Below are 25232 nucleotides of genomic sequence, written 5' to 3'. Positions count from 1 at the left end.
AGGGAACCGGTTGCCATGTGATTAATGTTGCCATGGCAACCCCCCGGCCCCCGTTCGCGCGTCACAACAAAACCTCCAGAAGCACATGTAGTGTATTTACATTCCGCGATATTAATTGCACAAGCGGTAAATGAATTCCTTAAATACGAGGCGGTACACGGTAATTGTAATCCTGCAGTATGTCATTTTGCTCTTTGACGTTTGCGTGAATTCGTTTGCGAGCTTCGCCAGGCGTCATCCAACGGACCTGCTGGTACTCTATGTGTGCGTAATAATTTCTGACAATTCTCTCACACGTTTATCGTCGTGTTTGCATTTAATTTATATAACGATTTCAGAATTCAAGATTTCTGCCTCATTGTGGCCCTCACGTTGCTGCTAGTAAACTTTTTCTCCACTTACATCTTCCAGGTGAATGTATACCCGAAAACATATAGCTATATATATTTATTATTAAAAACAGATTTTGCAAGTCAAATTTAGCAAAAATACAATAATATAAAGGAATATTATAGAATATTAAACTATTTAGTGGTTATTGAATAGAATTTGCCCTTTCATAATTTAAATGGTATTGGCCATCTGCTGTGTCAGCAGATTTCGCTGGTGGAATGAATTTTATTTGTGTAATTAACATCAATCTGTTGCAATAATCTTTGTTCAAATTTGCTATAGCATACTGTTAATATTCTCTTCTTGGCTAACACAAGTTTTTTTTACGTCTGTCATATTCTGTACACTTGGCAGAGTTGTATGAAATAGACTTAATTTTCAGGCAGGTTTGATACAGTTGCTGTACACGAGATTCCGCATGACATTAGTATTATGCATCATATACATGATATTGTCAATCAGTTTGCATACGTGGCACATTACTATACACTGGTCAGCGCCATTGGAACATTACTGGACAAGAGGATTTCACACTCTTTATTCTGCACATAGAACAGGTACAATATCAAAGAACTGTGAAAACGTTATCTCGTTGATAAACAAATGATAATCCGGGATTTTTTTTTACGAGAAGTTGCAGTGCTGTATTATTATTTCTACAAAAGAGCCTCTCTGAGGATCGGCGATCCAAGATTTTACAAGGGTTCCGCTTGGGTACAGAAGCAGTTGAGTATTTCATGACTACGTGTGTAATTCAAATTCGAGACGAGACACAAAGGATAATTGTAATTCCGACAAAATACAAGGATACGCGCATCTGTCTGTGATTGAGATTTGAGAAATTTACACGGTATCTTAAGCTATTTACGCAATAACATACCTTTGTACAAGTTTTATATGATCGTATATGTGGATGAAACGACGAGATTGCTACATATTCATACATCTGAATTATATTAATTTCTAAATTCATATATTATACATTGTACAATTTATATACATTGTGTAAAAAACTTTTATTACAAAGTATCTTTATATATGTATGTATATACATATTTAGCCTTTGAGATCAAGAAATAGTTGATTTTATACATTATCGAAAAATATTTGTGCCACTGCATGCATTAATACATTAATGAAAAATAAATCATTACTGTCATGCTTTTACATTATCCTTTGTGTTATTTTAACTATCCTGGTGTTGTTTTACATTCGTAATTACTAATTCTGTAAAGTTCGAGTGATAATTGATGTCTTATCTATTTAATTATATACTAAAATTTGTGTTAATAAAATCGAAACAGTAATTAAAATTCGATAATATATAGAAGATAATATATTGTATTGTAACTTTTATCCGCTCATTGTTATGTGCCAATATTATATTTATATTAATACAAAAACGTAAAATTGAAATCAATATTGCATATAGCATTCCTTTTTTATATATACATTATTACAAATTTTTATATTATTTTGTCTGTTTTTCGATGTAATGAGTAACGATTCCAATTATACGTTTAATGTTTGTTGATAATAAATGTATATAGCAAGTGATTCGTTTATACATTTTAAACATATAATAATACCAAATATTTAGTACAATAAAATTATAGAATGCATGTCGAATCAATTTGCATCTAATGTGTTATTAATCATCTATATAATAATGCGTTTTTTATATATATACTATGGTAATACAGATAAAATACTCTATTAGATTTATATTAAAGAAAAATACATTAAATTCATCACACAATTCATGGTAGCATTACATTGAAACTTAAATTAAAACATAAGTTGTTATGTCATGTTCATTGGTTGTGATAACTAAATCTTCTATACACGATTTTTGACTAATTTTAGATTTGGTCTCAGAAATGTCCCCCAGTTTTAGCATTTATTTCACTATTTTATAAATCTAACATATTAAAATATATATAAAATAGAGCGATCACATCTTTATCGACAAATTTCGAGACATAATATTAATACTTTTTTTATTTTGCAAAGAGGGGATTAATTATATACACCTTCTTTTTAAGAATTCTTAGAATTGTATAAAAACAAGTTGTATACGTTTCTTCTACAAGAGATCATTTTTATATCGTCTTCTATTAATTATAAATTAAATTATGCAACAAAAATCGTAGTATTTTAATGTAACCTCGCATTTCATTATTTACTTGGTAGCGATCGATCGTTCTTATATCAAATCTTAGGAATGTTTGCATTCAATAAAAGTAAAAACAAAATTTGATATTTTTCAGCGCTTTAGACTGCATTACACAATACGTATACACTGCATACGGAATTAAAGAAAGTTACATAGAGTTCACACTTGTGTCACTCATATGTGTCAATTTGTACTTAAATTATTGCAAGTAAACTATATTTTTTGTAAAATTATCATCAACGAGGTATTTTTCAGGAGCAAGCTTATAGACATTCTATTCACATCTGCATAGTGTGATTACCATGTAAGAAAAGTAGTTTATCGATCAGAGAAGGTGGCAAAATCGCGCGCTTTGTATCATACTGAATCTGTACCTCCGGCGGAATGCGCGATGGTGGTGCACAGCAAGCGGGCACGCAATGATACCTGCTCACCAACTTCGCCAGATTCGGGCATTTCGCGGACACTTTCGACCACCATTGCAGGGGACAGCAATCGAGGGGTGCCGTAGGCTCCGACTGATACTGTACAACCTCGAGATCTGCTTTCTCCTCCGCGGACATGCCAGCCTTCGTGGTGCATAGACTACCAAGTAAGAACTCCATACCTATAAGAATCGATCCATTTCACGAATTGCCCATACAATTCGAGATACGTTACATGCAATTAAAAAAAAAATACCTGAGACTCTAGCTTTTTTACTTGGTATTTCCTCATTTTCAGCCTTTATCGTGATGTCCCCAGATTCCTCCTGAATCAATTTCGTTAGCATTTCCTTTATGGGAGTGCTAACTATATTTTTATCCTCCTCGGTGACATATGGCATTGCTTTAAATCTATATAATGGAAAGTAAAGGTAAAGGTTGAATATATGAAATAATAAATAGCAAGAAAATAAAAATCCCGAAGCGAGTTACTCCAATTGACACATGGCTCAATGTGAATACTGGGTCGATTCTAGATGCAATCCAGACTTCCATCTGTCTTTGTTTTATAAGAAATTCATTAAAGAATTGAAGAGTGAAAGAATATAAGATGAATAGTAACTCGTTTCAAGATTTTATATATATACAAACAAATATATATATAAATAAAAAATAATAAATTTATTGTTGCGAATGTATATTATATAATAATATTAATACATTCGCAACAATAAATTTATTATTTTTTATTTTTAATAAATTTAAAGAATTCCACGTTAATTTACCTAGGATCTAGAGTAGTTGCAATTTGTAGAAGTAACGTGACAGTGAAATCTGCATATTGCTCGTACAACTTGTCCGACAAGGACTCTTTAAAAGTCTTAGCAGTGTCACTGTCCGACTCCTTTACTTTAAGATGCGAAGATACCAGTTGCCAAAGTAATGGTTTCAACAAGGATATCAGAGGCATTTTTTCCTCGCTTAATGTCATGATGGTCACTTTGAACGGCGTGAGAACGTTCACGATATCCTCCATGATTTTCCACTGTTCGTTGGTGATTTCGAACATCGACTGATCTATCCCTTCTATGCCTTCTAATATAGATGGAATTATGTTGCGCCGCGCAATCATTTGCTCCAGCATTGTATAGGTCGATATCCATATAGCTGGATAATCCAGACATATGGTACTTTCTTCCTATAACAAGAACAATAACAATAATGCAAGAAATACTTACAAAATGCCATTTGTCGATTTTACACATGTTGATATTAAATTGTATTTATATGCATTACAAAATACAGCTTTAACCATAAGAATCCTCAATTTACTGCATTTTCATGGAAAAGAAAAGCCAAAGGACTAGCAAAATATTAAAATTGTTAAAAATAATTATTTTTAATGAAACTGTTTTCTAAAATATATTTCTCATTAGATATAAAACATTTGCATTAATTTACGAGGATGCTTTATATTTGGCCAAGGCTGTATTTTATGCCAAATAATTTATAGCATCACGAAGATACCTCTGATAGCTGTGCTTGCATATTCAACGTTTCGAGCGCGTTTGGATGGCTTATGATAGTTCCAATGACAGATCTGCATTTGGATAACGTTTGGGACACATCCGGATGCTTGAAGCAGTCCTGCGCGCATATTTGCAGAGTATGAAGCAAACACGGCACCACGGTGAAGCCACAGTTAGTTAGCGCCGCGATCAACTCAGGTCTTGACGTGCTGACAACCACCGCCGTTATCTTCTCTACTTCCAGATCCCACTCGAGTAGCATAGAGTCAATCCTACTTTTCCACTGGGGTTCGTCCCAATCCGACGGTGCGTGAAGAGTACTTAAAATCTTACATTCCAAAGTGGCGTGTCCAGTATTCTGATAATAAACCGACACCGTGATGAAATTCTCGCCGTTATTCGACCGCCACTCCTCGAGGGTCAACGCGAGCTCCGAGGCGACGCAGGACAGGGAGGACGCCACCGACTCCCGAAAATTATTATAGATTCTCGGTATTATTTCCTCCTCCAGCTTGTTCTTGCTGGGTATCTCGCAGGGCGAGCGTAGGGTCGCCACCAATCTTTGAAATCCACGTCCCTCCACAATCTCGGGCAATTCCAGATCTATTATCAGAAACTCCGCTATAGCGTCCGACACGGATTTCACGTCGACCGACTGACTGGTCATGTTGTCCTCCGACATGAGAAACGCCACGTTCTGGCTGTTACCATTAATAGCAGATCCACCCTTGATCATCACCCTAAGCGGTTGACCAATGGTTATGTCGTCCTCCATATTCGACAGACTTATGTTAGGATCTGTAACAAATTGTATATCGCCGTCAATCTGAACGGTACCGTCCGCGTTGGTGGTGTAGATATATTTTGTAGGGCTCACGCCCGCCTTGAGCAGCTTCTTCTGTATCTTCCGCTCCTTGGTGTCCTGCGGCATCACCTGCCGCGCGGACGACAGGCTGGACGACTCGAGCTCCATCAGCTCCTGGGCATGCTTGTTCTGCAGGTGCATGCGCAGATTGCTGGTGTTGCGATTGTACGCGATCTGCGTTTTGCACAGTATACAGACGATCTTCACCTTGGTGAGTATCTCGCCGTCGTCGGTGGCCGGGAAGCCGAAGAACTTCCAGTAAATACTCCGCATCGACGGCGGCACCACCAGCTTCTTGTACGTATAAGTGTGCTTCTCCTCCATCATTTTCGCCAGGACCATTTGTATGTTGTCATTTTTGCTGTCGTCCGACGTGCCTGCCTTCGCCGTGCCGTTCGGCAGCGTTTGTTTATGATTACTCTCCATACACACTCGGGCACGATGGACGCGCGTACGCCGGCGTCAACATATACACGTACGTTCAGGACCCCGTCGAGGCATTCGCCGTGGCGATCTCGTGTTTTGCAAAATTTCGAAGGTCAACTGAAAATCCGCGGAAGGGAATCAGGACGACGGGAATCCCACGATGTGTTACCGCGTGGATGCCGCGGGAAGACGCATCGCGGGTCGCGTAGCGCCGATCGCCCCCTTGGCGATGCGAGTGCGGCCGACTCTCTGCTCTGCGTGATGAAACTGATGAACGCACGCGACTCCGATATATATATATCTATTCCTCCCCTCGTGCTCCGTATAGCTTCGTCGTCGGCGTGTGTGTTCGCTGCGCGTTTTCGCGGCTATCGAAGTTCAATTCAATTCCTCGCGTGTGTCGAAAGGCGGGCAGCGATGGCGATCGACTCACCTGCAACGATGCGATATCGACTTTCGTGCCGTTCGTGCGCGAGCGAGAGGAGTATCGTTATCTATAGAACTCGCCTGATCGATTCGAGTATCACCGTAATGGCGGACAAGCGTATACGCCAACACACACGCGCTCGCCCTCGTTGTAACACTCGAGCAACGACGCGCGATCGACTTCCACTTCCTTTGACCACCACCACCACCACCACCAGTCCACCACCACCACGGGTCGAGATGATTCAACGAGAGAGCCAGAGAGGCGACGGCGCACGGCGACAACGAAAACCGTCACTGGCCGTGCTGGCCAATCATAGGTTAGTTCACGTTGTTTGTGATTTTCAAAAATATTTTTGTACTTTAAAACAAAATAAATATATGTATTAAGGCGTTGGAAAGAGAGAAAGCGAAGATTTTTTGAATGCAAAAAACGCAAGTAACACGAACAGACTTTGGGGTGCGTTCGGATTCCCACCCAAGTGACTCAGGGTGCCGTCCCATGGCAAAGATTTTTCACGTAACGCGCGTCTAAGTGAGGTTCGAATCTTCGCTAAGTGGGGTTTGAGTCTCCGCTAAGTGGGGTTTGAATGCACGCGCGCTATAAGTGCAGCGGGAGAATAAATTCAATAAATCTCCGCTAAAATGTGGTTTGAGTCTCTGCTAAGTTGGGTTCGAGTCTTCACTAAGTGGGGTTTGAGTCTCCACTAAATTCATATTCTAACCAGAGGAGCAAACCCCACTTAGCGAAGACTCCACTAGCGATTTCTCGGTGCAGGTGTGTGAGATGAGGAGGTGTACATGCATTGTGCAGGTGCGTCTATCCGGCTCACGATGGGATTTATGCTAAATATCAAATAATACATAACGTATATATTACTCCACTTTGTGAGACAAGAGTCAAATCCCAAGGTAACTGGGCAATATTTCAGTATCCTCCATGAATGGTACACCTATCTAATAATGACAGTCCCTTCGAATAACAAAGCGCCGCGTGAGGCGTAGGTGAGGTTATGTCCTAGATGCATTCAGTTTGTTTATTCGCTAGGTCGAACGAGGCTGACCCTCGCGGAAAAACGACGTCTCACTCGCGAGTGAGACTCGAAAACCCTGTATGTGTCCGTTGCAAGTGACGTTCGAGATCGCCACCGGGATCCGAGATGTGGCCGCGTCTGCCGAGAAGTTTCGCCCTGCTGTCGCTGTTGGTGCTGTGGCGGCTCGTCAACGTGATCCTGGTGCGGACCGTTCACGTGCCGGACGAGTACTGGCAGTCGCTGGAGGTGGCGCATCGTCTGGCGTTCGGTTACGGACACCTCACGTGGGAATGGACGACGATGATTCGTAGCTACGCGTATCCGTTTCTCATATCGATCCTCTACCGGGCGCTCGCCGCGCTCTCCTTGGACTGTGTACCGCTGCTGACGACGCTGCCCCGTGTCTTTCAGGCTGTCCTCGCTGCCTACGGGGATTACGCGTTTTACAAGTGGACCAAGAACAAGTGGATGCTGATCTCGCTGTGCCTGAATTGGTACTGGTACTATTGCGCCACGAGGACGTTGATCAACTCGGTGGAGACTGCCTGTACCATTGTAGCGTTGTCGATGTTCCCGTGGAAAGAGAGTCGCGCGCGAAGCGTAAGATTTTTGTGGATCGTAGGTTTTCTCTGTATGACCAGGCCCACCGCCGCAATCATGTGGCTTCCCCTGTGCTTGTATCACATTCGTATGAGCTCGGAGAAGAAGATATTGCTCGGTCAGTACGTCTTGATATGTTTCACTTGCGCCGCAATTTCCATATCAATAGATTGCTACTGTTACGGAACGTACGTGCTAACCCCATGGAGATTCTTCCAGGTGAACGTGCTCGGGAATGTCGGAAGCACGTACGGCGTGAAACACGCGTTGTGGTACGTCTATTCCGCTTTGCCAGTGCTACTCGGATTGCATCTCTTTCCATTCTTGTTCGCCTGTTACTTGATACTTAGACGTCCCGCTCTTTTCCCTCGGGAATCGATTATGCTGGTGGTAATCGGTTGGACCTTACTCGTCTATTCGTTGCTCTCCCACAAGGAATTTCGATTCATCCTGCCCCTTCTGCCGTTGCTGATATACACGAGCTTCGCTTGTCTCAATCGCTTGAACGCAGGAGTCACGGCGGACGTGCGTAAAAGGCTGATCGCGTTGCTGGTGTGCAGCAACGCCATGACCGGATTGTTCTTCTCCACGATTCACCAACGTGGCACGTTGACGATAATGGAGGTACTGCGGGACGAAGTCACTCATTGTGCGAACATCTCGTTGACCGACACGCTAATACTGACCCCGTGCCACAGCACGCCGTTGTACAGTCATTTGCACGTGAACGTGCCGATAAGATTTCTAACGTGCGAGCCGAATTTGAACAACGTCAAGGACTATGTGGACGAAGCGGATCAGTTTTTCGCAAACGCGACAGGCTGGCTCAACGATAATTACGTTAACAACACGAAAGTTACGTTACCGACTTATGTGATAGCGTTTGATAACGTTGCGAGTGAGATATCTGAATTCTTACGTACGTACAAGTTGATTGCCAAAGTATTTTACACATATTTCCCGGAAAGAAATTACGGAGAAAATATATTGTTATACAAGCGTATATAATATTTATTTTATATAATATATAAAATTTGTATATAATACGATAAATGGAAATGTTTTTAACAAAATGATCATGTTTGATTCAAATCATCATAAACTTGTAAGATTGAAATAATTATTTACGTAATTCTCTTATTTATATAATGAAAAGTTAAATACGTAAAATCTCAGGAAAAACTTAATTTTTACATTTAATATTGAAAAAGTCTTTCATCTTCTCTCAACACATTTCTATTTATTATAGTAAATTTTCATCTGTGCTAAATTCTGCAGGATACAATTTTTTCTTCGTCTTGCGATTCTTCCCTTTCTTATCCATACATTCCGATAAATAGACCCATAATTTTCTACGATTTTCCACTTCAGCTTCTGCGTGGCGAGACAGAGGAATGCGGTGTGGAAAAAGTCAAATATGTTGGCGTTCTCATTATCGATAACAAAAAGCGGCACCTCTCGCTCATCCGGTCATCAATAATGCTTAGGCGATTGTCGTGAAACAGTCATAAACCGAGGGCTCTTCCACGCTAAAAACGAGTCGTAGATCGTCGAGGTGGAGAAGAGGGGAAGGAGAGGTCGATCCCTCCGCTTGGAATAAATGGGTACCGTTAGTAAGTAGGACTCGAATCCCAGACTCTCGATGCGGGAACGATAACGATTCTAACGGTACACTCGTACATCGCACTACAGATGCTCCGAAACGCAATTATCGCTGCGAAGCTGCGCCGCGCGTGTTTTTCTCGAATTTACGTAGATTTTAGCGGCCACGAGTGGCACGGATATTTGTGGAAGGGAATCGAGAGGTTTATCGAAGACTTTATACTGTTATCGCTTTACGCTAAGAAATATAATTAATGTCCTGATTTAACTAACTTTTCATCTTTTTCGAAGAATTAAAAAAAAAAGATAAAAAGTCAGTTAAACCGAGAGTAAATCAATTTACTCCTCGATAGAAATGGACACGAATGAAATTACAATCTCGTTACATTACGATGTATTACGCACTATTAAATCATACGTATTAATACATCCGTCATTTTGAGCATTATGATATATACTTATAAAAAAGATGAGACAAATAATATAATGCCGTAAAAATGCCAAGGACGCTTTATTCAAATCCCATTTCGTAACACATTTCTTTGACGTCGATGTCGCGCGCGAGGATGTCCGAAATTGACAGTTTTGCATTTTTCGACAGGACCGCGGCGGGATCTCTCCGCCGACGACGTCGAGAAACTGGAAACGGTACGACGAAAGGAGAAAAATGAATGGGCGAAGTCGTCACGGCGCGCTCCGGAGTAACGGCGATCGGCGTTAGGCGGTACATAAAAACGGAAAGTAAAATACGCGCGTCGGAAAAGTCGACGAAGGAAAAACAGCACGCAGGAAAGCCCCGCCGCGGGGTGGTGAGCGGAGGGGCAGAGGGGACCGGAGATTCTTTGGAGCGAGATACGTGTACGCGATATCGTCGGAGGCGAGCGCATGGACGACGAGCGGCGGCGAGATGAGGCGCGACGTAGCGTGGCGAGACGAGGCGAGACGTGACGAGCGAGGGGGAAGGTAAGGTAACTCCGCGCGCGTAATCGAAGGTACGGCTACATGGCAAAACCCAGGGGGAAAATGTAAAGGAGAGAGGCGGGCAGGAAGGGGGGAGGGGGAGGGGAGGACTGACTACATGGAGTCAACGTTCCGGCCGGGTCAGCGACCACAAACGTGCTCTCGCTCGCTCGCTCGCTCGCTCTCTCCCGATCGCCTCCTCTCCCTCTCCCGTCTTCGGGCGAGAGCCGCTTCCTCGGCGCCCGACGCCCCGGCGAGGCCGCGCGCTTCCCGGGAAGAGGGCCCCGGCTTCCTCGCGGGATCCACGGCCTCCTCGCGAAAGAGTTCGCTATCTCTCCTTCCCTCTTTCCCTGTTACCAGAAGCGTCCTTGCAGCAGGAAGCCGGATCGAGTCGGCCGACTCGTCCGCCGCAATGCCCGAAACTGATCCGATTCGTTCAGCGCGTGGAATAATATGCACGTTATTTTCTGCTATTGTTTATGTAGATACTATATTGTTTGTACTAATCGAGAACATGGCATACGTTTAATGGTAGATTCAGCAGTCTATTCAATAAGATTGGAAACGCAATGGCTTTCCTTGTTCGCAATGCAATGGTAAGAATTGCATCCCGAATTGATAAACACAAATTAAATTTCAAAGGTTTTTTTTTTAAATTTAAAACAAAATAAAAATTAAAGACATCTGAGATTAATTAAGGGAACAAATAAACATACAATAACATGAATTTCAAATTGTAGTTCTTACGTTAGCATAGCAAAAATTCCGTGTAAAGTCTGAAAATCTTTAAAGCCTTAATTATTTTAATGAGGCGTTTTCGCCAGAATCTTCTATAGCTTAATTTTTAGATGCCTCAGCGAAACCATGATAAAGGAAACGCTGCGCTTATATTCTTACGAAAGTACTGTCGTCTCTACGCAACTTCCTCGTAATTTTAACGGGACGCGCGTGGATGCACTTTTACGGATTACGCACGCGAGAGTCCTCGAGGTCGCGGCGCGCAAGGATCAAGTTGCATGTGCAACGTCGGAAGGAATGCACTGGCAATCCGCGAGAGAGAGAGAGAGACCTGTCCTGTCGTTTCGAAAGTTACGTGGCCAAACACAAGAGCCACGTATACGAGCCGCGTCGGCCCGTCCGGGAGAAAGTTCCCCGCAACGGTGAATCCGCGCGCGCTCGCCGTCCTCTTGCAACGCGCGTAAGAGAATCCCAAAGTGGATCGACCTCGTCGTCCCTTTAAAGCCCGTCAGACTGACGTATTGAAGATTGAGGCTCTATCGCGAATTGAGGATTAGAATTCAATTGATCGGAACGCGAATCGGATTAAGATTATAAAATTATTTCTATAGATTAGAATTATCTTATTGATCAAATTCTCATCTTCCGCGATTCGCGATTCTCAATTTCCAACGCTTAGTCTGGGCGGATTTCACGCTTCGCATCCTGTCTTCTGCCTGTCTTCTGTCTGTCTTCTGCCCATCTCTCCGCGAATCCTGGGAAGGCCAAGAAAGACAATTGAATCGCGGTTACAGTTAATCGAATGAAAGAGAGAGAGAGAGAGACAAATAACCGTTAGATTTTTGTGAATTTTTATGCGGACGGAATTGATATTCCGTTCTTCGGTTCCGATAAACGCGCGGTGAAACCGTTATGGCCGAGAGAACTTCGATTTAGATTCTTGATAAAAAAAAATCCTAGGCTAAATCCCGGAATAAGTCGATCGACTGTGTCCAGACCTCGAGATTCCGGATTCTGAAATGTCATAAAAGTTGCGCGATTTCTCGACGCGAGACATCCCTTTCTCGTTTTTTCCCAATATGCACGTGCGCTCAGATTTGTATGCGAACAAACAAAAAATATCGCGTACTCGTCACTGAACGCGTTAATTAAAATTAATTCTGTAGGGGAGATCTATTTTTTTAATTTTATAGTTTTTCTTTAGATAAAATTTATAATTCATTCTGTTCCAAAATATTGTATTGTTTCATCGTCATTCGTCAATATGGCTTTCCGCGCTAGAAAAGTTAAATTCTATCGATTCTATCGATCGTTAAACAAAGAGTATATCTTCTTATATTCACCAATGCAGATTAACTTTAATCTCGATTTAATTTATCACTCTTTATCTTTTTGTAATATTCTTAGAGCTATTTCAGTAAATAAAAATGGATTGAAATGGATTTGACTCCGTGAAAATGAATGCATTTCTATTCCATAATAGAGCCGTCAATGCTTCCTATTTACAATTTTGAATTGAATAGCATTCATGGTTCATTTTCATAGAGAATGTGCTTTATGCAATTCTTAAATGAACACAAGAATATTGGACATTGAAATGGATGATCCTTTTCAACGTGCGAGGGGGTTTTCAATTCATTTTAATTCATTTTCGTTTACTGGGATAAGATACTGCAAATGAGAAATTTAAATACTAAACCGAGATCAAAGTTAAAATCTATATTGAGAGAAATAAAGAATAGTAAATTAATTGTTTCAGTGATTCTAATTAAAAACGAAACTTTGGAAGGCTTTCGGAAGCTGTACGCAGCACCCGCGAAAACGGAAACGTCCCTGTCGTTCGAATCACTTTGTTCCGCTTCCCGTTCGGTATTGACGACCGATGGAATCTCGTTTTACCACGTGAATCGAACTGTCACACGCAGAAAATATATTGGCGCCGATGAATTAAGAATGATCGACGACAAGAAAGAAGTAGGATCCGCGGAAATATCTGATAAATTTTGAGTGGTGTACAGTGGTGTTGTAACAATCATAACGTTTTGCAATAATGTATTCATATTGATAATATATTCATATCGGTGACGAGTATCGATGGGACAGAGTCCGCGAGAGCGTAAACCGGATCTCCTCGATGCCGGAATCCAGGCAGACTTTGCTCGCTTGGGACTTCAACGCCGCTTTAATTATCATCTCTCAGGGGCGTATTATCCGGGATTGAAATGCGATTGCGTCTGCGGTCCCTGAATTAAAGCCCTGGCTCAGCCTGCAGGCTTATACCAGGCCTACCGGATTGCAATCCCGCCTACGGGACGAAAAGAGAGTCAGCTGAGATCAACGACAAGCGGCATTGTTCTTAAAATATAATCACGAGAAATTTAAACTCGCAGCTTTCTCTAAATTATCAAATAAAGCTCTTTCTCTAGCGAACAATAATGAGCGCTTAAAGAGTCTTTTTTTTCAACGCGCGTCTTTCGTGAGATTTCAAAAGAACTTGAATTTGCGTGTAAAATGCGTGCGCGCAGTTCTCATTCGAGCAAACAGGGGGAATTATTTACGATGTGAGAAACGTCAAAGTAACGACTGTCAATCCTTTCGTTAGTGTCTAAGAAGGAAAATCTGCTAATAATTCGAACGGATAGCCTGCGCTCGCGATTTCAAATTGAACTGCTCTCCCAAGTCGATTTGACGACGAGCGCGAATTTCGGATGTCGTGCGATCTTCGCCGAGAGCTCAATCTTGCGTATCTTATGGCCAAAATATTCCGCGTGAAAAACACCTCTCGTTCGCCTCTCGTGTGCAGGATTCACGTGGCCGCGCGGACAATCATCGGTGCACCCGTTCTTACCTTAACGAGTGCTTAAACGCCGCTGGCACCAATCGGCGACCGACGACAGGCAACAGGTGGCCGCCAATACCGCGCTGTCGACACTCTCTCGTCTAGAAACCGAGCGCTTTGCTCCTCCAGATATTCCTACAGCAAATCCAGCGACAGCTATATTTCTCTCTCTCTTGCTCGTCGGCGAGTGAAAGAGCGTTTGCCTTTTTCTAATAATAGCGGCAATAAAGAGAAACGGGGAGACGTGTCAACTTGTTGATTGTCGCGTCTTCCTCTCTCTCTCTCTCTCTCTCTCCTAAATCAAATGCAACGTGTGCGCAGATGCCTCAATCGCGTGCTATCTCGGCGTGTTTACGTTCAGATTCGTGCACGCGAATCCAGATAAGGGATGAACATAAGGCGTAAGAGCATCGAGAAATGGCCCGTCCTCGTGCGATTATTTCAACACTTGACCGTGCGCACGTATAAGACGAATCGGCGTTCGCCGCGAACACGGGACGATATTTTTATGCGAATGCAATTTAAATATGCATGAATACATGTAATCTGACTGGGTCATCGTCGACTATATGCGTGTTGATATGTACGTATAAAAAGTGCAAATTTATTGCAGCCACATCGTGACATTCTCGCTTTACGCCTTGCGGATTGAGAAACGGCAGGAAACCGGCGAGTGTCGCGGCGGCGTTATGACTCGGCGGAATCGCGGACGTTGCGGTATTTCTGACAAAGTGCTACACGTCTCTCTCTCTCTCTCTCTCTCTCTCGTTTCATCGTTTGCTGAAGAGCGACGAGACAGCGATCGTTAAGTCACGCGCGAAGAAGGATCGATGATCAATGATCGCGTCGGATGATCCGATCCGACGAGCGCCGAAAAAAGAAAAAAGGGGGAAAAAAACCGGAAAGATCGGCGAGACATAGAAAGACGAACGTATATAGCCGATTTACCGCGGTCGACGCGGTTGCGATACCTCGCGCCGCTTTCCACGACCATTTTCCGTACTTTCTCTCATAATTGCGCGGCGATGCTTAATAGCAATCGCTTCCTCGCGATTTCTTCCGAGTCGCGCGCGGTTGTGCGATACGAAGGAAAGCGCGAACGCTCGGTCGCGCGATCGAAGACCCCGAGATTTCCGGCGGCGGCGGCGGCGGCGGCAATCCCGTCTCTTGCCTCAACGCGATTACAAACGTCAACGCAGGTAACGTGGTATTCGTCATTGAAATTAAGGTCGGGGGTCTCTCTTTCTCTCCTCGGGACACTCTGTATTTTGCGGCAGGAAGCCGCATAAATACGTCGTCGACGTGGCCGCATAATCGCGCAGGGCTCGTTACGAAATGGCCACTGAGGTGCCCAGGGAATGTGAAATGACTGCGTTGACTGGGTGCGCTCAGTGTACAGATATTTTATCACATTGAATAAGGGAGGGAGAGGGAAGGACAGGTGGTCCGCGCAGTCGGACGATAGTCGAAATTGATAACGAAAATGCGAAAATACTTTGTCCAATAACACATATTTCGATCTGATCGTTCTAGCAAATTCTAGGAAGGAAGTTTTTTTCGGTATTTCGGTCCCGAAACGTGTTTTGTTTACGCATCTTTCGTGTCTGCGGCACGCACGTGACTCTTGCGCTTCCGATTTGATTCCACATCACTGAGCGTCCCCAATAACATTTCTATTGATATACATATATCTGTCATGGTACAGAAGCAAGCATATGCTGAAATTAACGCACCGCGGGAAATGCCTCGATGAAAAAAAATTGACGAGAATGAATACGTAAATAAATGACACGTTCAAATTGGAAAAAAAAGATAATGACCGTATTCTGACATACACTGTCAGTACTGAAAATCGAGTTCACGTTACGCATACTGTAGATTTTCAGTATTGATAGTGTATATTGTAACACACTATCAGTGCTAGATGTTTTTTTTTGGCCGACAGATTTTTGCGCAATTAAGAAAAGAAAATAATCACTTTTTTTGCTTTTAAAAAAGAGCATGTTATCCTCTGTTTATTTTTTCTCTCGTTCTGTATTTGCATACTACGTGTTTATTTGTAACGTATTATTCTTCGAAAATTCAACGTTTCAAGGCTTAGGTAACGTAGTCACAGGAGCGTCTAGTAAATAACAATTTAATTCAATTCAATTCTGTCTCTTTTTCTCTCATTCACTTTTATGTTTTCGTTCTGTATCGTGTATCGTCCCTATCCGAGTGTGTGATCGAAAGAGCGTCTGTCCACGCGTATCTCTGTATCCTTCGACGCGTGTCGTCAGCTGATATGCACAAATGCATAGTCTATGTAAGGCCATTAGTGGCAAATAGAAAAACGTCAACATAAGTAAATCGTCCAACCGCAATCAAGCAGCGAGGCAGTAACATGAGCAGTAGCAAAAAAAAATGTTGATTTGCTTACTGCTTACGTTTTACTCCTTATCGTTTTTCTATGTGCCACTGGCCTAACAAGTCTCCAACCAGGACGATGATACATCGGTACGTTCCTGCGATTACCTGGAGTGACCGCGTGCGCGCGCGCGCGTGCACTCGCGCCATTTTCCCGCTCGATGGTCCGCGCGCGGCGCTCCTCTCACCGGTACACCGATCGCGTTTTGTTTCGCGTAGCACGGAATTTCGGAGTATCGGAATAATCGGCGCCGCGGAACAACGTGGGATAACGTCACGCGTGAAAATGACGGCGCGTCCCGTTCCACGTGCACGCCACATGGATCCGCCATGAGCGGTACGGTATAAGCGGCGTGGCGAGCGCGATGCGAGGTGAGGCGAGGAGAGGCGAGACGAGAAGCTTCGGGTGGACGTGGCCGGTGAGAGCGGGGTGACACTCGCGCGGCGAGCGGAGCGTAAGCGCACCTGGCGGCGACCGCTCCGAGCTTTTGCGCCTTTCCCTTCTTTCGCCTTCCGCACGCCGCCGATTTTCCTTCGCCGTCGTCGACGAGAGAGACCCCGGAGCACAACGGACAACGGAAATCCGCGTTTTTCTCCTCATTTCCGAGCATGTATCGCTCGTATCGCGTAAGATATCCTCCATTTCTTCCCTTCGCCATCTCTCTCTCTCTCTCTCTCTCTCTCTCTTTTTCCTCCGTCCCCCTCCTCTTTCGTTTGGCAACCGAACGAGCAGGTGTCCCCTTTCTCTCCCACCCCGCGCCTCTTTCCCAGGTGAACTCAATTCCAAATACAGCCACACTTTTTCGAGCGACACCTATAAGCGCAGTATTTCGGAACTTCACACCGGAAGAAGTAAATAACGCACAGCGAACGGTGCTCAGGTTAATATGGCGGTATGGCTAACCTCGTCTCTCTCTCTCTCTCGCTCCGTCGCTTCCGTATTTCTCCCTCATCTGCGATAAATCTAATCTCCGAATACTCGTTATCTTCACCGTTGCACCCGTCCCAGCTCTCGACTTGTGCCACTTTAGCGCAAATCTCTCGATTGAACGCGCGTCGACGCGCTTGTTTTCGCCGCTCGTTTCGGGGAAAATATTCTTCCGCGGTGCGGCGCGCAACAGGTATTCCGTTCTTACTCCGTTTTTTTCTCCTCACTCTCTCGGTTCGGTTCCCGTACGCCCCGATATCGGCCGCGTACACCTGTCTAACTCGTTATTAACCCACACAGATCGAAATTCCGCCAGATATTTGTTTGTTTCATTATTTGCCTCGCGAAGGAGCGAGAGAAAAAGAGAACGGCTGTTCCATGGCGCGCAACAAGTGTTTCCTCTCTCTCTCTTTCTCTATCTCAACGCCTGAATGTTCGCGATATCTTCGCGTACACACCGGCGTAACTCGTCATTAACGACTGATATTCCGCGTGATATTAATTCTTTTTTGCTGTTTGCTCGACAAGAACACCTTCCGTAAGGCGCGCAATAAGCATTTCCTTCTCTCTCTCTCTCTCTCTCTCTCTTTCCCCTGCCCCCTCTCCTTTCGCGACCGTAAGACGCCGAGCGAGCCAGGGGCTCCAGCCAACGGGAGAGAGGGGCCGCGTCGACGCGCAGTCGCCAGGTGAGGCAACGACGACGTGTTCGCCTCGTTACGCTCGGCCGGGGGGACGCACGGTCAGTGCTGCAGAGAACCTCGCGACTTTCGACGGCGCTCCCGTCCGTCCTGAGTGAGCGACCGAGGGGAAAGAGCGAGAGAGAGAGAGAGAGAGAGATCGGGCAGCAAGCACAAGCGAAGAGAACAAGCGCCCGGCCATCGAGATCGATCCTGTCTCGCGCGCGAGCCCCTGGTGTTTGTTTTTTTTTTTAATTTCCTTTTCGGTTACTCTCCAGGTGTGTCGCAGGTCGGCCGGACCGCCGTCGACGTCGTCGGATCCATAACCTCAAATACCGCCGCGCTCCGTTTCGTTCCCCCCTGTGAGAGAGAGAAAGAATATGTCGTCGTGCGTGGCGGATAATTAGTGAGCGATCAGTGATATAGGGACGTCCCCCCCGGGCGTCGGGACGTCGCGCGAGTGTGCGTCGAAGGGCCAGCGGGAGCAGAGGGACGAGGAGGAGGAGGAGGAGGAGTCGGCGGCGGCGGCGGCGGCGGCGGCAGAAATTGGATTTGGAGCAGGATCTTTCGGAGCCGCGTCAGGTGCGCTCCCACGGGAAACGATGACGGGAACGAGGACTGGAGGAGCAGGTGGTGGAGCAGAGGGAGGAAGTGGAAATTCGCAAAATATCCTCGTCTCCCTGTACGTGGCGACGGCCGGCCTCCAGGGGAACGCGCTCGGCTCCGACGAAGAGGAGATCACGCTGCTCGTCTACGTGCTCATCGACGAACTGCAGAACAAGGTAAGATAACGGCAACAAAAGTCTTAAGAGAGAGAGAGAGAGAGATCGTGCGCGAGGCGGAAGTGGTTCGCCATGGACGAGTTGATGCTCACGCGAGATTCCGCGTCTCCTCTGGAAATCATCCCCGGCGCCGCGAGAATCACCGCGGCTTAAATCGCCGAAGGGTGACCTCGATTAGCTTGCTTGATCGGCCGACCGACTTGTCGGTTGAGCGATATGCGTGTGCGCGTTAAACGCGGACAAAATCACTCCTCGCGTTGTCGCCGCTTGACGGAACGAATGGAGAGTTTTCGATCAGCGGACAGCATGATTGTGTATTCGAAATTTCGCCGCGAGCAGTTCCGCCAGTTGAATCGCGTGATCGCCGGTTTAGACAAATCAAAGTCTTCCTCTTGTGCCCATTTCTACCATTGTAGATTAACTTTAATCACGGTTTAACTTACGTTTTATCTTCTCGTTTTAAGAATTAGAGAAGGAGATAAAAAGTAAATTGAACCGCAATTAAAGTTAATCTACATTGAAACGGGCGGTAATCTCACGACGAAGCGCCGTCGTTTGTTGATACAAACCTCTAAATCTCCCGGAAATCGACGCGAAATTATAATTTTCATTGGAATGAAACACGTGTTCGTTTCGGACGTGCCTCCTTGCATTTTTCCTGTCAAAAGACAAGTCGTGTCCTGCGCTAACAAGTCACGCGCCCCATCACGACGAGATGGACCGTGTCTTCGAAAAAACGAGAACGAGCGAGAGAGAGAGAGAGAGAGAGAGAGAGAGAGAGAAAATACGGCTTGTGTTTATAATTACGTTTTTCGCCGAGAGGTTCAGTTGAACTGGTTTTGAGACAGTTCAACAGACGAATCTCGTGAGCCAATATTCGTAACGTCACACTTGCAATTGCGATTTAATTGAGAAACAATCAGACAAGGTTTGCCTCCTGAGATGCCTGAATCCGCTTCTTTGCGATTCGACAAAAAAAAAAGAGACGGAAGCGAGTGGAAAGTACCATGCATTAAGGCGGACGGCAACCATGACGCGATGTTTACATAACTTGTTTAAAAAAAGCAATATTTGTTTATTTCTAGAGACGAGTTCTCCTTCCTGTAGAAGATATGTAACTTGTGAAAGAATGCGTTTTACGAAAAAAATATATCTGGCGTGTCTGAGGTGTCAACCAACGACTTGTAGTTGACACCTAGAGATGTGCGATTCTTAATCGCGGGCGCAATTTTAAATCGCGCGTGATTTTGTGATTAATGATCTAACTGCATATTGCGATTCAAGAAAATATTACGGTGCTAACGATATATCACAAAATCGCACATCTCTCAGTTGACACTCGATTGTTGGAGAGAAACGCTACCTCGCGTGCCAGGTACAGGTATTTTTAAAGTGCATTCTTTCACAGATTATTATACATGAGTTACACGTATCTCTTATAGATGCTACGTTTTTTTTTACAAGAAGGAGAAGATCGACTCTATAGGAATTGTTCTTTTTAAATAAATAAAAACTAAAAAAAATTGAGGAATGTTAATACGGCGCGATAGTTAAAGCACACGTTTCCAGCCATCTTTAGCGATAACGAATAATAACTCTACTTTTAAATAAGCATTATATAAACACATGCGATTTCCCGCATTCGTGAGCGAGACTTTCGCCAACAATCGAGATCCACTTAACAGTACGATATCTACACTGACTGCGATTATAATGACAATTCTATTGCCGGTAGGATAGCTCTCGCGCGATGTCGCTTTCGTAAATCTAAGTTTAGTTATGTAAATATCCTCTCTCTCCATGTACCATAAGGAAGATCGTAATCCGAAAAAGAGCAGCCAGTCGCGCGCACAGCGAGATTCTGACTGTCGGATTCTGAAAACCTCAAGTTCATCGCGGTCCTAAACAGTCCTGCGTATGAGATGCTTTTTTCTTTTACAATAGAATAATAGAATGCTGAAAATACACGTTCCGTGACGACGCGAGGCTTTTTTTTATAAAATAAACTCGTGGATTGTGGTTTTGCCTAACTCATGTCTGATAACTTTTTATTCTCCGATAACTTTATTCGTATACTCTATTAAAAAATTTTTTCTATTAAATAAATCGGTTAATACTGAATAAATCGATTTGTCCGTTTCTATTTTCCGTTGCGTTTGGTGCGGTAGAAAAATCGTTGTATCGCGTTGAGAAACGATTTGAAAATGCGATAGAGATCGACGGTAGATTTGCCGATTTTATATCGCGGAAAGGTCGAGACGTTTTCGTGATGAACGCTCATCGCGATGAGTTCGCATTAAGTATCGTGATTAGCAAGTTTTTCGAAACGTTGTACTACGGCCTCGGAATGTAAACAAAAAAAGCCGCGATCTCGACGAATAGATCGCGCGTCGCGATAATCATTAAGTATATCTGTCGGGCGAAGAAGGCTACAGCTTCTCTGAATTATTTTTCACTGAAAAATATTAATTAACATTTTGATTGATTTTGGCATTAAATTTAATTAATTTAATGTATTATTTTTTTAAGCACTTTATTGCTTTCTTATTGTTTTTATATAATTTATAATTTTTTTAAATGTCTTCAATTTAAATACTTGGTAAAATTATTCGTAGTCGGGTAAATAAAACTGTCACCTACAAATGAATAAAACAGAACATTTATGAATTTTACGCGCCACTCAAATATAAGTGACATGGCGATCAAAATGTTTAAGACATAGATGAAGGAAAATATTAAAAATTATTAATTGAATTTTAAAAATTAATATTTTAATTTAGCCTTTAGTACGCACGATTGCGTCCTATAAATTTCTTTTCTTTGAAATACCAAAAGTACCTGGCTAAATGAGGGTCTCTATCCCTTATTTTTATTTAAATACATATATGTAACCTTATAAATATTTTCTAAAGATGTTAATGTAAGAAGTACTTAATAATTTTTATATACTCTTATAAAAGCGATGAAATTAATCTGGAATTCCAATGATCGTGCAGTGTATAATAAAAGGTCGGAAAATCATCATGTGTACTAGGATTAATATAAATAATGCTTTGCAAAATTACTTTTAATTTAACTTGAGTTTAATCTTAACGTACCTTCAATTAGGTTAATTTTTTATTAATGTACCTTTTAAGGTAACCGAATTAATTTTATAAGCCATTAACTATATAACTTAGTTTAGTTGACTTAGAAAAAAGAACTTAACTTACCCTGTGTTAAATGCAAGCATAAATAAATTCTGTGGATGACGCATCGGATAATTTGTTTAAATTGACTCATTTTCTTTAAAATAACATTTTGTACCATGAAATTGCACATAGTTTTCAGTAAACTTTAACGTCGAATATATTTTTTAAATACTGACTTTTAAAATTGTATTAAAAAATTTGTCTTTTTCATTGTAGATTTATCGTATTTTTAATCGTTAATTTGTCATAATTTAAAATTTCGTATTCGTCCTTCGAAAAGTGACGTAAGAGACTGTGTATAAGAAATATTTAGAATAAATGAATATTAATATTTCGGTAATATATCTGTACTCTTATTAAAGAAAATACATATTTATGTCTCAAAAAAAAAAACGGCTACGATAACTAGCGATTTTTGCGCAGCTGTTCTATTCTAAATGTTACATGTCTTGATATCTAACAATAAGTTGTCAAGATAATATTGCCGAACGATTATTATGTAGAAGCAATTGCATTCACAATGATAACAAAGGATGTTGCTCAAGTGCGTATTATTACAGCACACATGTAAAGTACTTGACGGCAGTTTATAATTTCTTGTTACAACCAGAAGATAGAGTACCTTAGATATTGTAGTTTTCTATTCTTATTTTTATGAATGTTTAACGTACCTATAATAGACATATTTTAAATAATTGAAGTACAAATTTATCAAAAGAATTTATATATGTTTTTTTTGTGATAGATTTCAGAAATTAATCGTGAATTGTTTTTGTTTGCGAATAATTTGAGAAATCTTGATCGTGTAAAGCATTATTTCATTTTAAAAAATTGTTTAACCTGAGAAAATACTTTAAAGACAAATATTCTAATGTTTCTGTAAGTTTTTATTTTTCTACGTCTATAATTCTCTTATCTTTTCTTATCTCTTACACGCATTTCCACTTTTCTCTATTGGGAAAAGTATTTTCACTTTTCCACGTCTCTCCACGATTCATCGTTGAGTAATTTTTTTCTTATCATAAATTTAAATACATATCATGTGCAATTTAATATGATTTAATATTGTTTTCTTTTGGTTTATTTTAAAGGACGTTTTTAGAAGCGCGATATCTCTCGTCTCGACCATGTCGCGAAAGATTTTTGTGAAAGCCAGCTTGAGCGCTCGGTTGAATTATTTTTCTTTATATTTTCCTTATAAATCACATAGAATTTACAAATTGTGAAGACGATGCGAGTCAGAAAGTATTTTTAATTAAAATCGAAAATAAAAAAGAAATGGATGTGGAATCGGGACAAAGAGAAAGCCGCAGGGAGAATTTCTGCAAGGATTATCTATGAGGCGTTTCTTGATTTCGAAAAAATTAAGAATTCGTTTCGTTTTGCGAAACACTCATGTATTACTCCAGGAATATTTAGTTACGATCCCTCCCTTTGCGTAGAAGAGCTCGAGATTACATGCGCGCAACAATTGCAGGATCGATTGCACCGCGTTGCATTTAAATACGTAATAAAACGTATTGCTTTGCGATATAATACCGCATACGATTAGAGACGTTTTCTTCTGCCACCCGGGCGTGCGACTCTCCGGCGAATTCGCGGGGCCCGCGTTATGCAAAACTGCGGCTCCGCTGCTCTCGCGGAAGCCGCTGATCTCTTTCTCTTTCTCTCCCCGTTTCTCTCTTTCTCAGAGACGCTTGCGCGGTCATGCCGGTGCGTGTCGTCGGCTGCCATTGTTTCTCGAATTATCCGGCGGGGGCGGAGCATCGCGCCCTCGAAAGGTCGTCCATTACCTCCAGCCTTGTGCCGGCGCGATCACCCGGTTATGCAGCGCCTGGCGCCCGTTCGCACGCTCTTTCCTCTTTTTTTTCTTTTCGTCATTTTTCCCCTCTTTCTTCCGTCCCGCGACTCCGGACCGCGCTCCACCTCACTCACCCTCGCCGACCTAATTAATTCTTTAATCCTCAATTTCATTTAAATTTTAAACGATACCACTCCAACTGCTAACTTCGCTCTTTCGAATTTTAATTTTGTACCTACGATATTTTGAACCGGCTGTATTATTATTATTTTCCTTGAAAATTGAGCGAGGCCAGAGTTCGATCTGTCTACACTTCGATTTAATTTTCACCGCCCGCGCCTAGACTCAATTTGAAAGTGGCAGATGCTTGCGATTGCTTTGACTACTCGGTCTCTTGCGCAAGGATGTGGTTGCGATACTCTTCCCTTTCGCGATTAAGACATTTTCTATGTTCCGCGCAATTTAGCTCCGACGCTGAAGAAAGAACGTTACGAGAGATCAGTCTAACATGGTGCCTCGCATCGATGTTTACACGCAGGACATAGGGTTTTACTTATTTAAGCAAATGAACCTAATTCTACAGGAAATTGCACTCTAACGGGAGCTGAAGTTCTCGATTCTCCTATGCAAATCCAATGAATTTCACTACAAGGATACATGTCTTTTATTTCTTTTCGTTACACAGTTTACTTATATTGAAAAAAAATCTGGTTGTATAAATTGATATATGGTAGATATTCAATTAGTTGTATGTTTATTGAAAAATGAATGAATCAAAATTCTTTTAAGAATTACCAGATGGGCATAACTCCTTCAGGTTAAATATGCTATTTCTTGATAATAAATTCATTTTAATTAATATTAAATTCATTTGGTTATAGGTTAACATAACGTTTAAGTGAGAAGAATGTTTAGTGAAAAGAACATATGGAATATTCAATATGTAGAAAGTAAAAGTTTTACATAGATCCAGCTGAAAATATTAATCGAATCTTTACGATTAAATCTGTTCAACGTTTCTCACGTCTCTGTTCTAGCTATAATCGAGTTCAATCATGATAATAAAAATTTTGTTTGATCTCACTAAAATGCATTCTATATCATATGCATCTTGTTGGCACACTCAGAACATTCTTCTCAATGCGAAAGTCGCACAATAATATCTAAATTTCAACGTAAAGCGTATCAGTGTCATCAATATTTCCAAAAATTTTTTAACTGTAATAGTAATATGAGTATAATTTGGTTCAAAACATTTACACGTTCGCTGGCTTCGCTTTCTTCCCCACGTTTTCGGATTAATCTCGTGGCGCGCGGCATTTCGTGCATTGCCTGCCATGGTCTACCATGGCTGCGTTCCGATATTCACTGTAAGTATTGCTGAAAATCTATAATATATACGAGTATATTACGTGCACTATAGATTTTCAGCAC

General features: G+C 42.4%; 3 protein-coding genes across 5 annotated transcripts; 2 read left to right on the top strand and 1 right to left on the bottom strand.

Annotated features, from left to right (window-relative positions):
- Positions 1-51: 51 nt before the first annotated feature.
- On the top strand, positions 52-1950 carry LOC105451317 (transmembrane protein 138). The gene is made up of 4 exons (XM_011691686.1): positions 52-264; positions 339-411; positions 776-950; positions 1028-1950. The coding sequence occupies exons 1-4, from the start codon at positions 131-133 to the stop codon at positions 1132-1134; spliced, it is 489 nt and encodes a 162-aa protein (XP_011689988.1). The 5' UTR covers positions 52-130; the 3' UTR covers positions 1135-1950.
- LOC105451325 (zinc finger BED domain-containing protein 1-like) lies at positions 1877-6426 on the bottom strand. The gene is made up of 4 exons (XM_011691693.1): positions 4522-6426; positions 3780-4192; positions 3251-3405; positions 1877-3176 (listed from the first exon to the last, which is right to left on the bottom strand). The coding sequence occupies exons 1-4, from the start codon at positions 5812-5814 to the stop codon at positions 2848-2850; spliced, it is 2190 nt and encodes a 729-aa protein (XP_011689995.1). The 5' UTR covers positions 5815-6426; the 3' UTR covers positions 1877-2847.
- A 580-nt stretch (positions 6427-7006) lies between these two features.
- LOC105451258 (GPI mannosyltransferase 3) lies at positions 7007-10135 on the top strand. 3 transcript variants are annotated; one of them, XR_974571.1, is made up of 4 exons: positions 7007-7152; positions 7289-8793; positions 9246-9487; positions 10078-10135. XR_974571.1 is itself a non-coding variant. In XM_011691623.1 (3 exons), the coding sequence occupies exons 2-3, from the start codon at positions 7401-7403 to the stop codon at positions 9314-9316; spliced, it is 1464 nt and encodes a 487-aa protein (XP_011689925.1). In that variant the 5' UTR covers positions 7007-7152; positions 7289-7400; the 3' UTR covers positions 9317-9977. The 3 variants fall into 3 exon arrangements, 2 of the variants coding, with proteins under 2 accessions (XP_011689925.1, XP_011689918.1); XM_011691623.1 differs by lacking the exon at positions 10078-10135 and having other exon boundaries at positions 9246-9977; XM_011691616.1 differs by lacking the exon at positions 10078-10135 and having other exon boundaries at positions 7008-7152; positions 7289-9335.
- Positions 10136-25232: the final 15097 nt, after the last annotated feature.

This window comes from Wasmannia auropunctata, unplaced genomic scaffold, assembly GCF_000956235.1.
Source record: "Wasmannia auropunctata unplaced genomic scaffold, wasmannia.A_1.0 LD336106.1, whole genome shotgun sequence".
NCBI classification, from domain to species: Eukaryota; Metazoa; Arthropoda; class Insecta; order Hymenoptera; family Formicidae; genus Wasmannia; species Wasmannia auropunctata.
The sequence above is the reverse complement of the archived record's forward strand: the minus strand, read 5'-3'. Positions and strand labels throughout refer to the sequence as shown.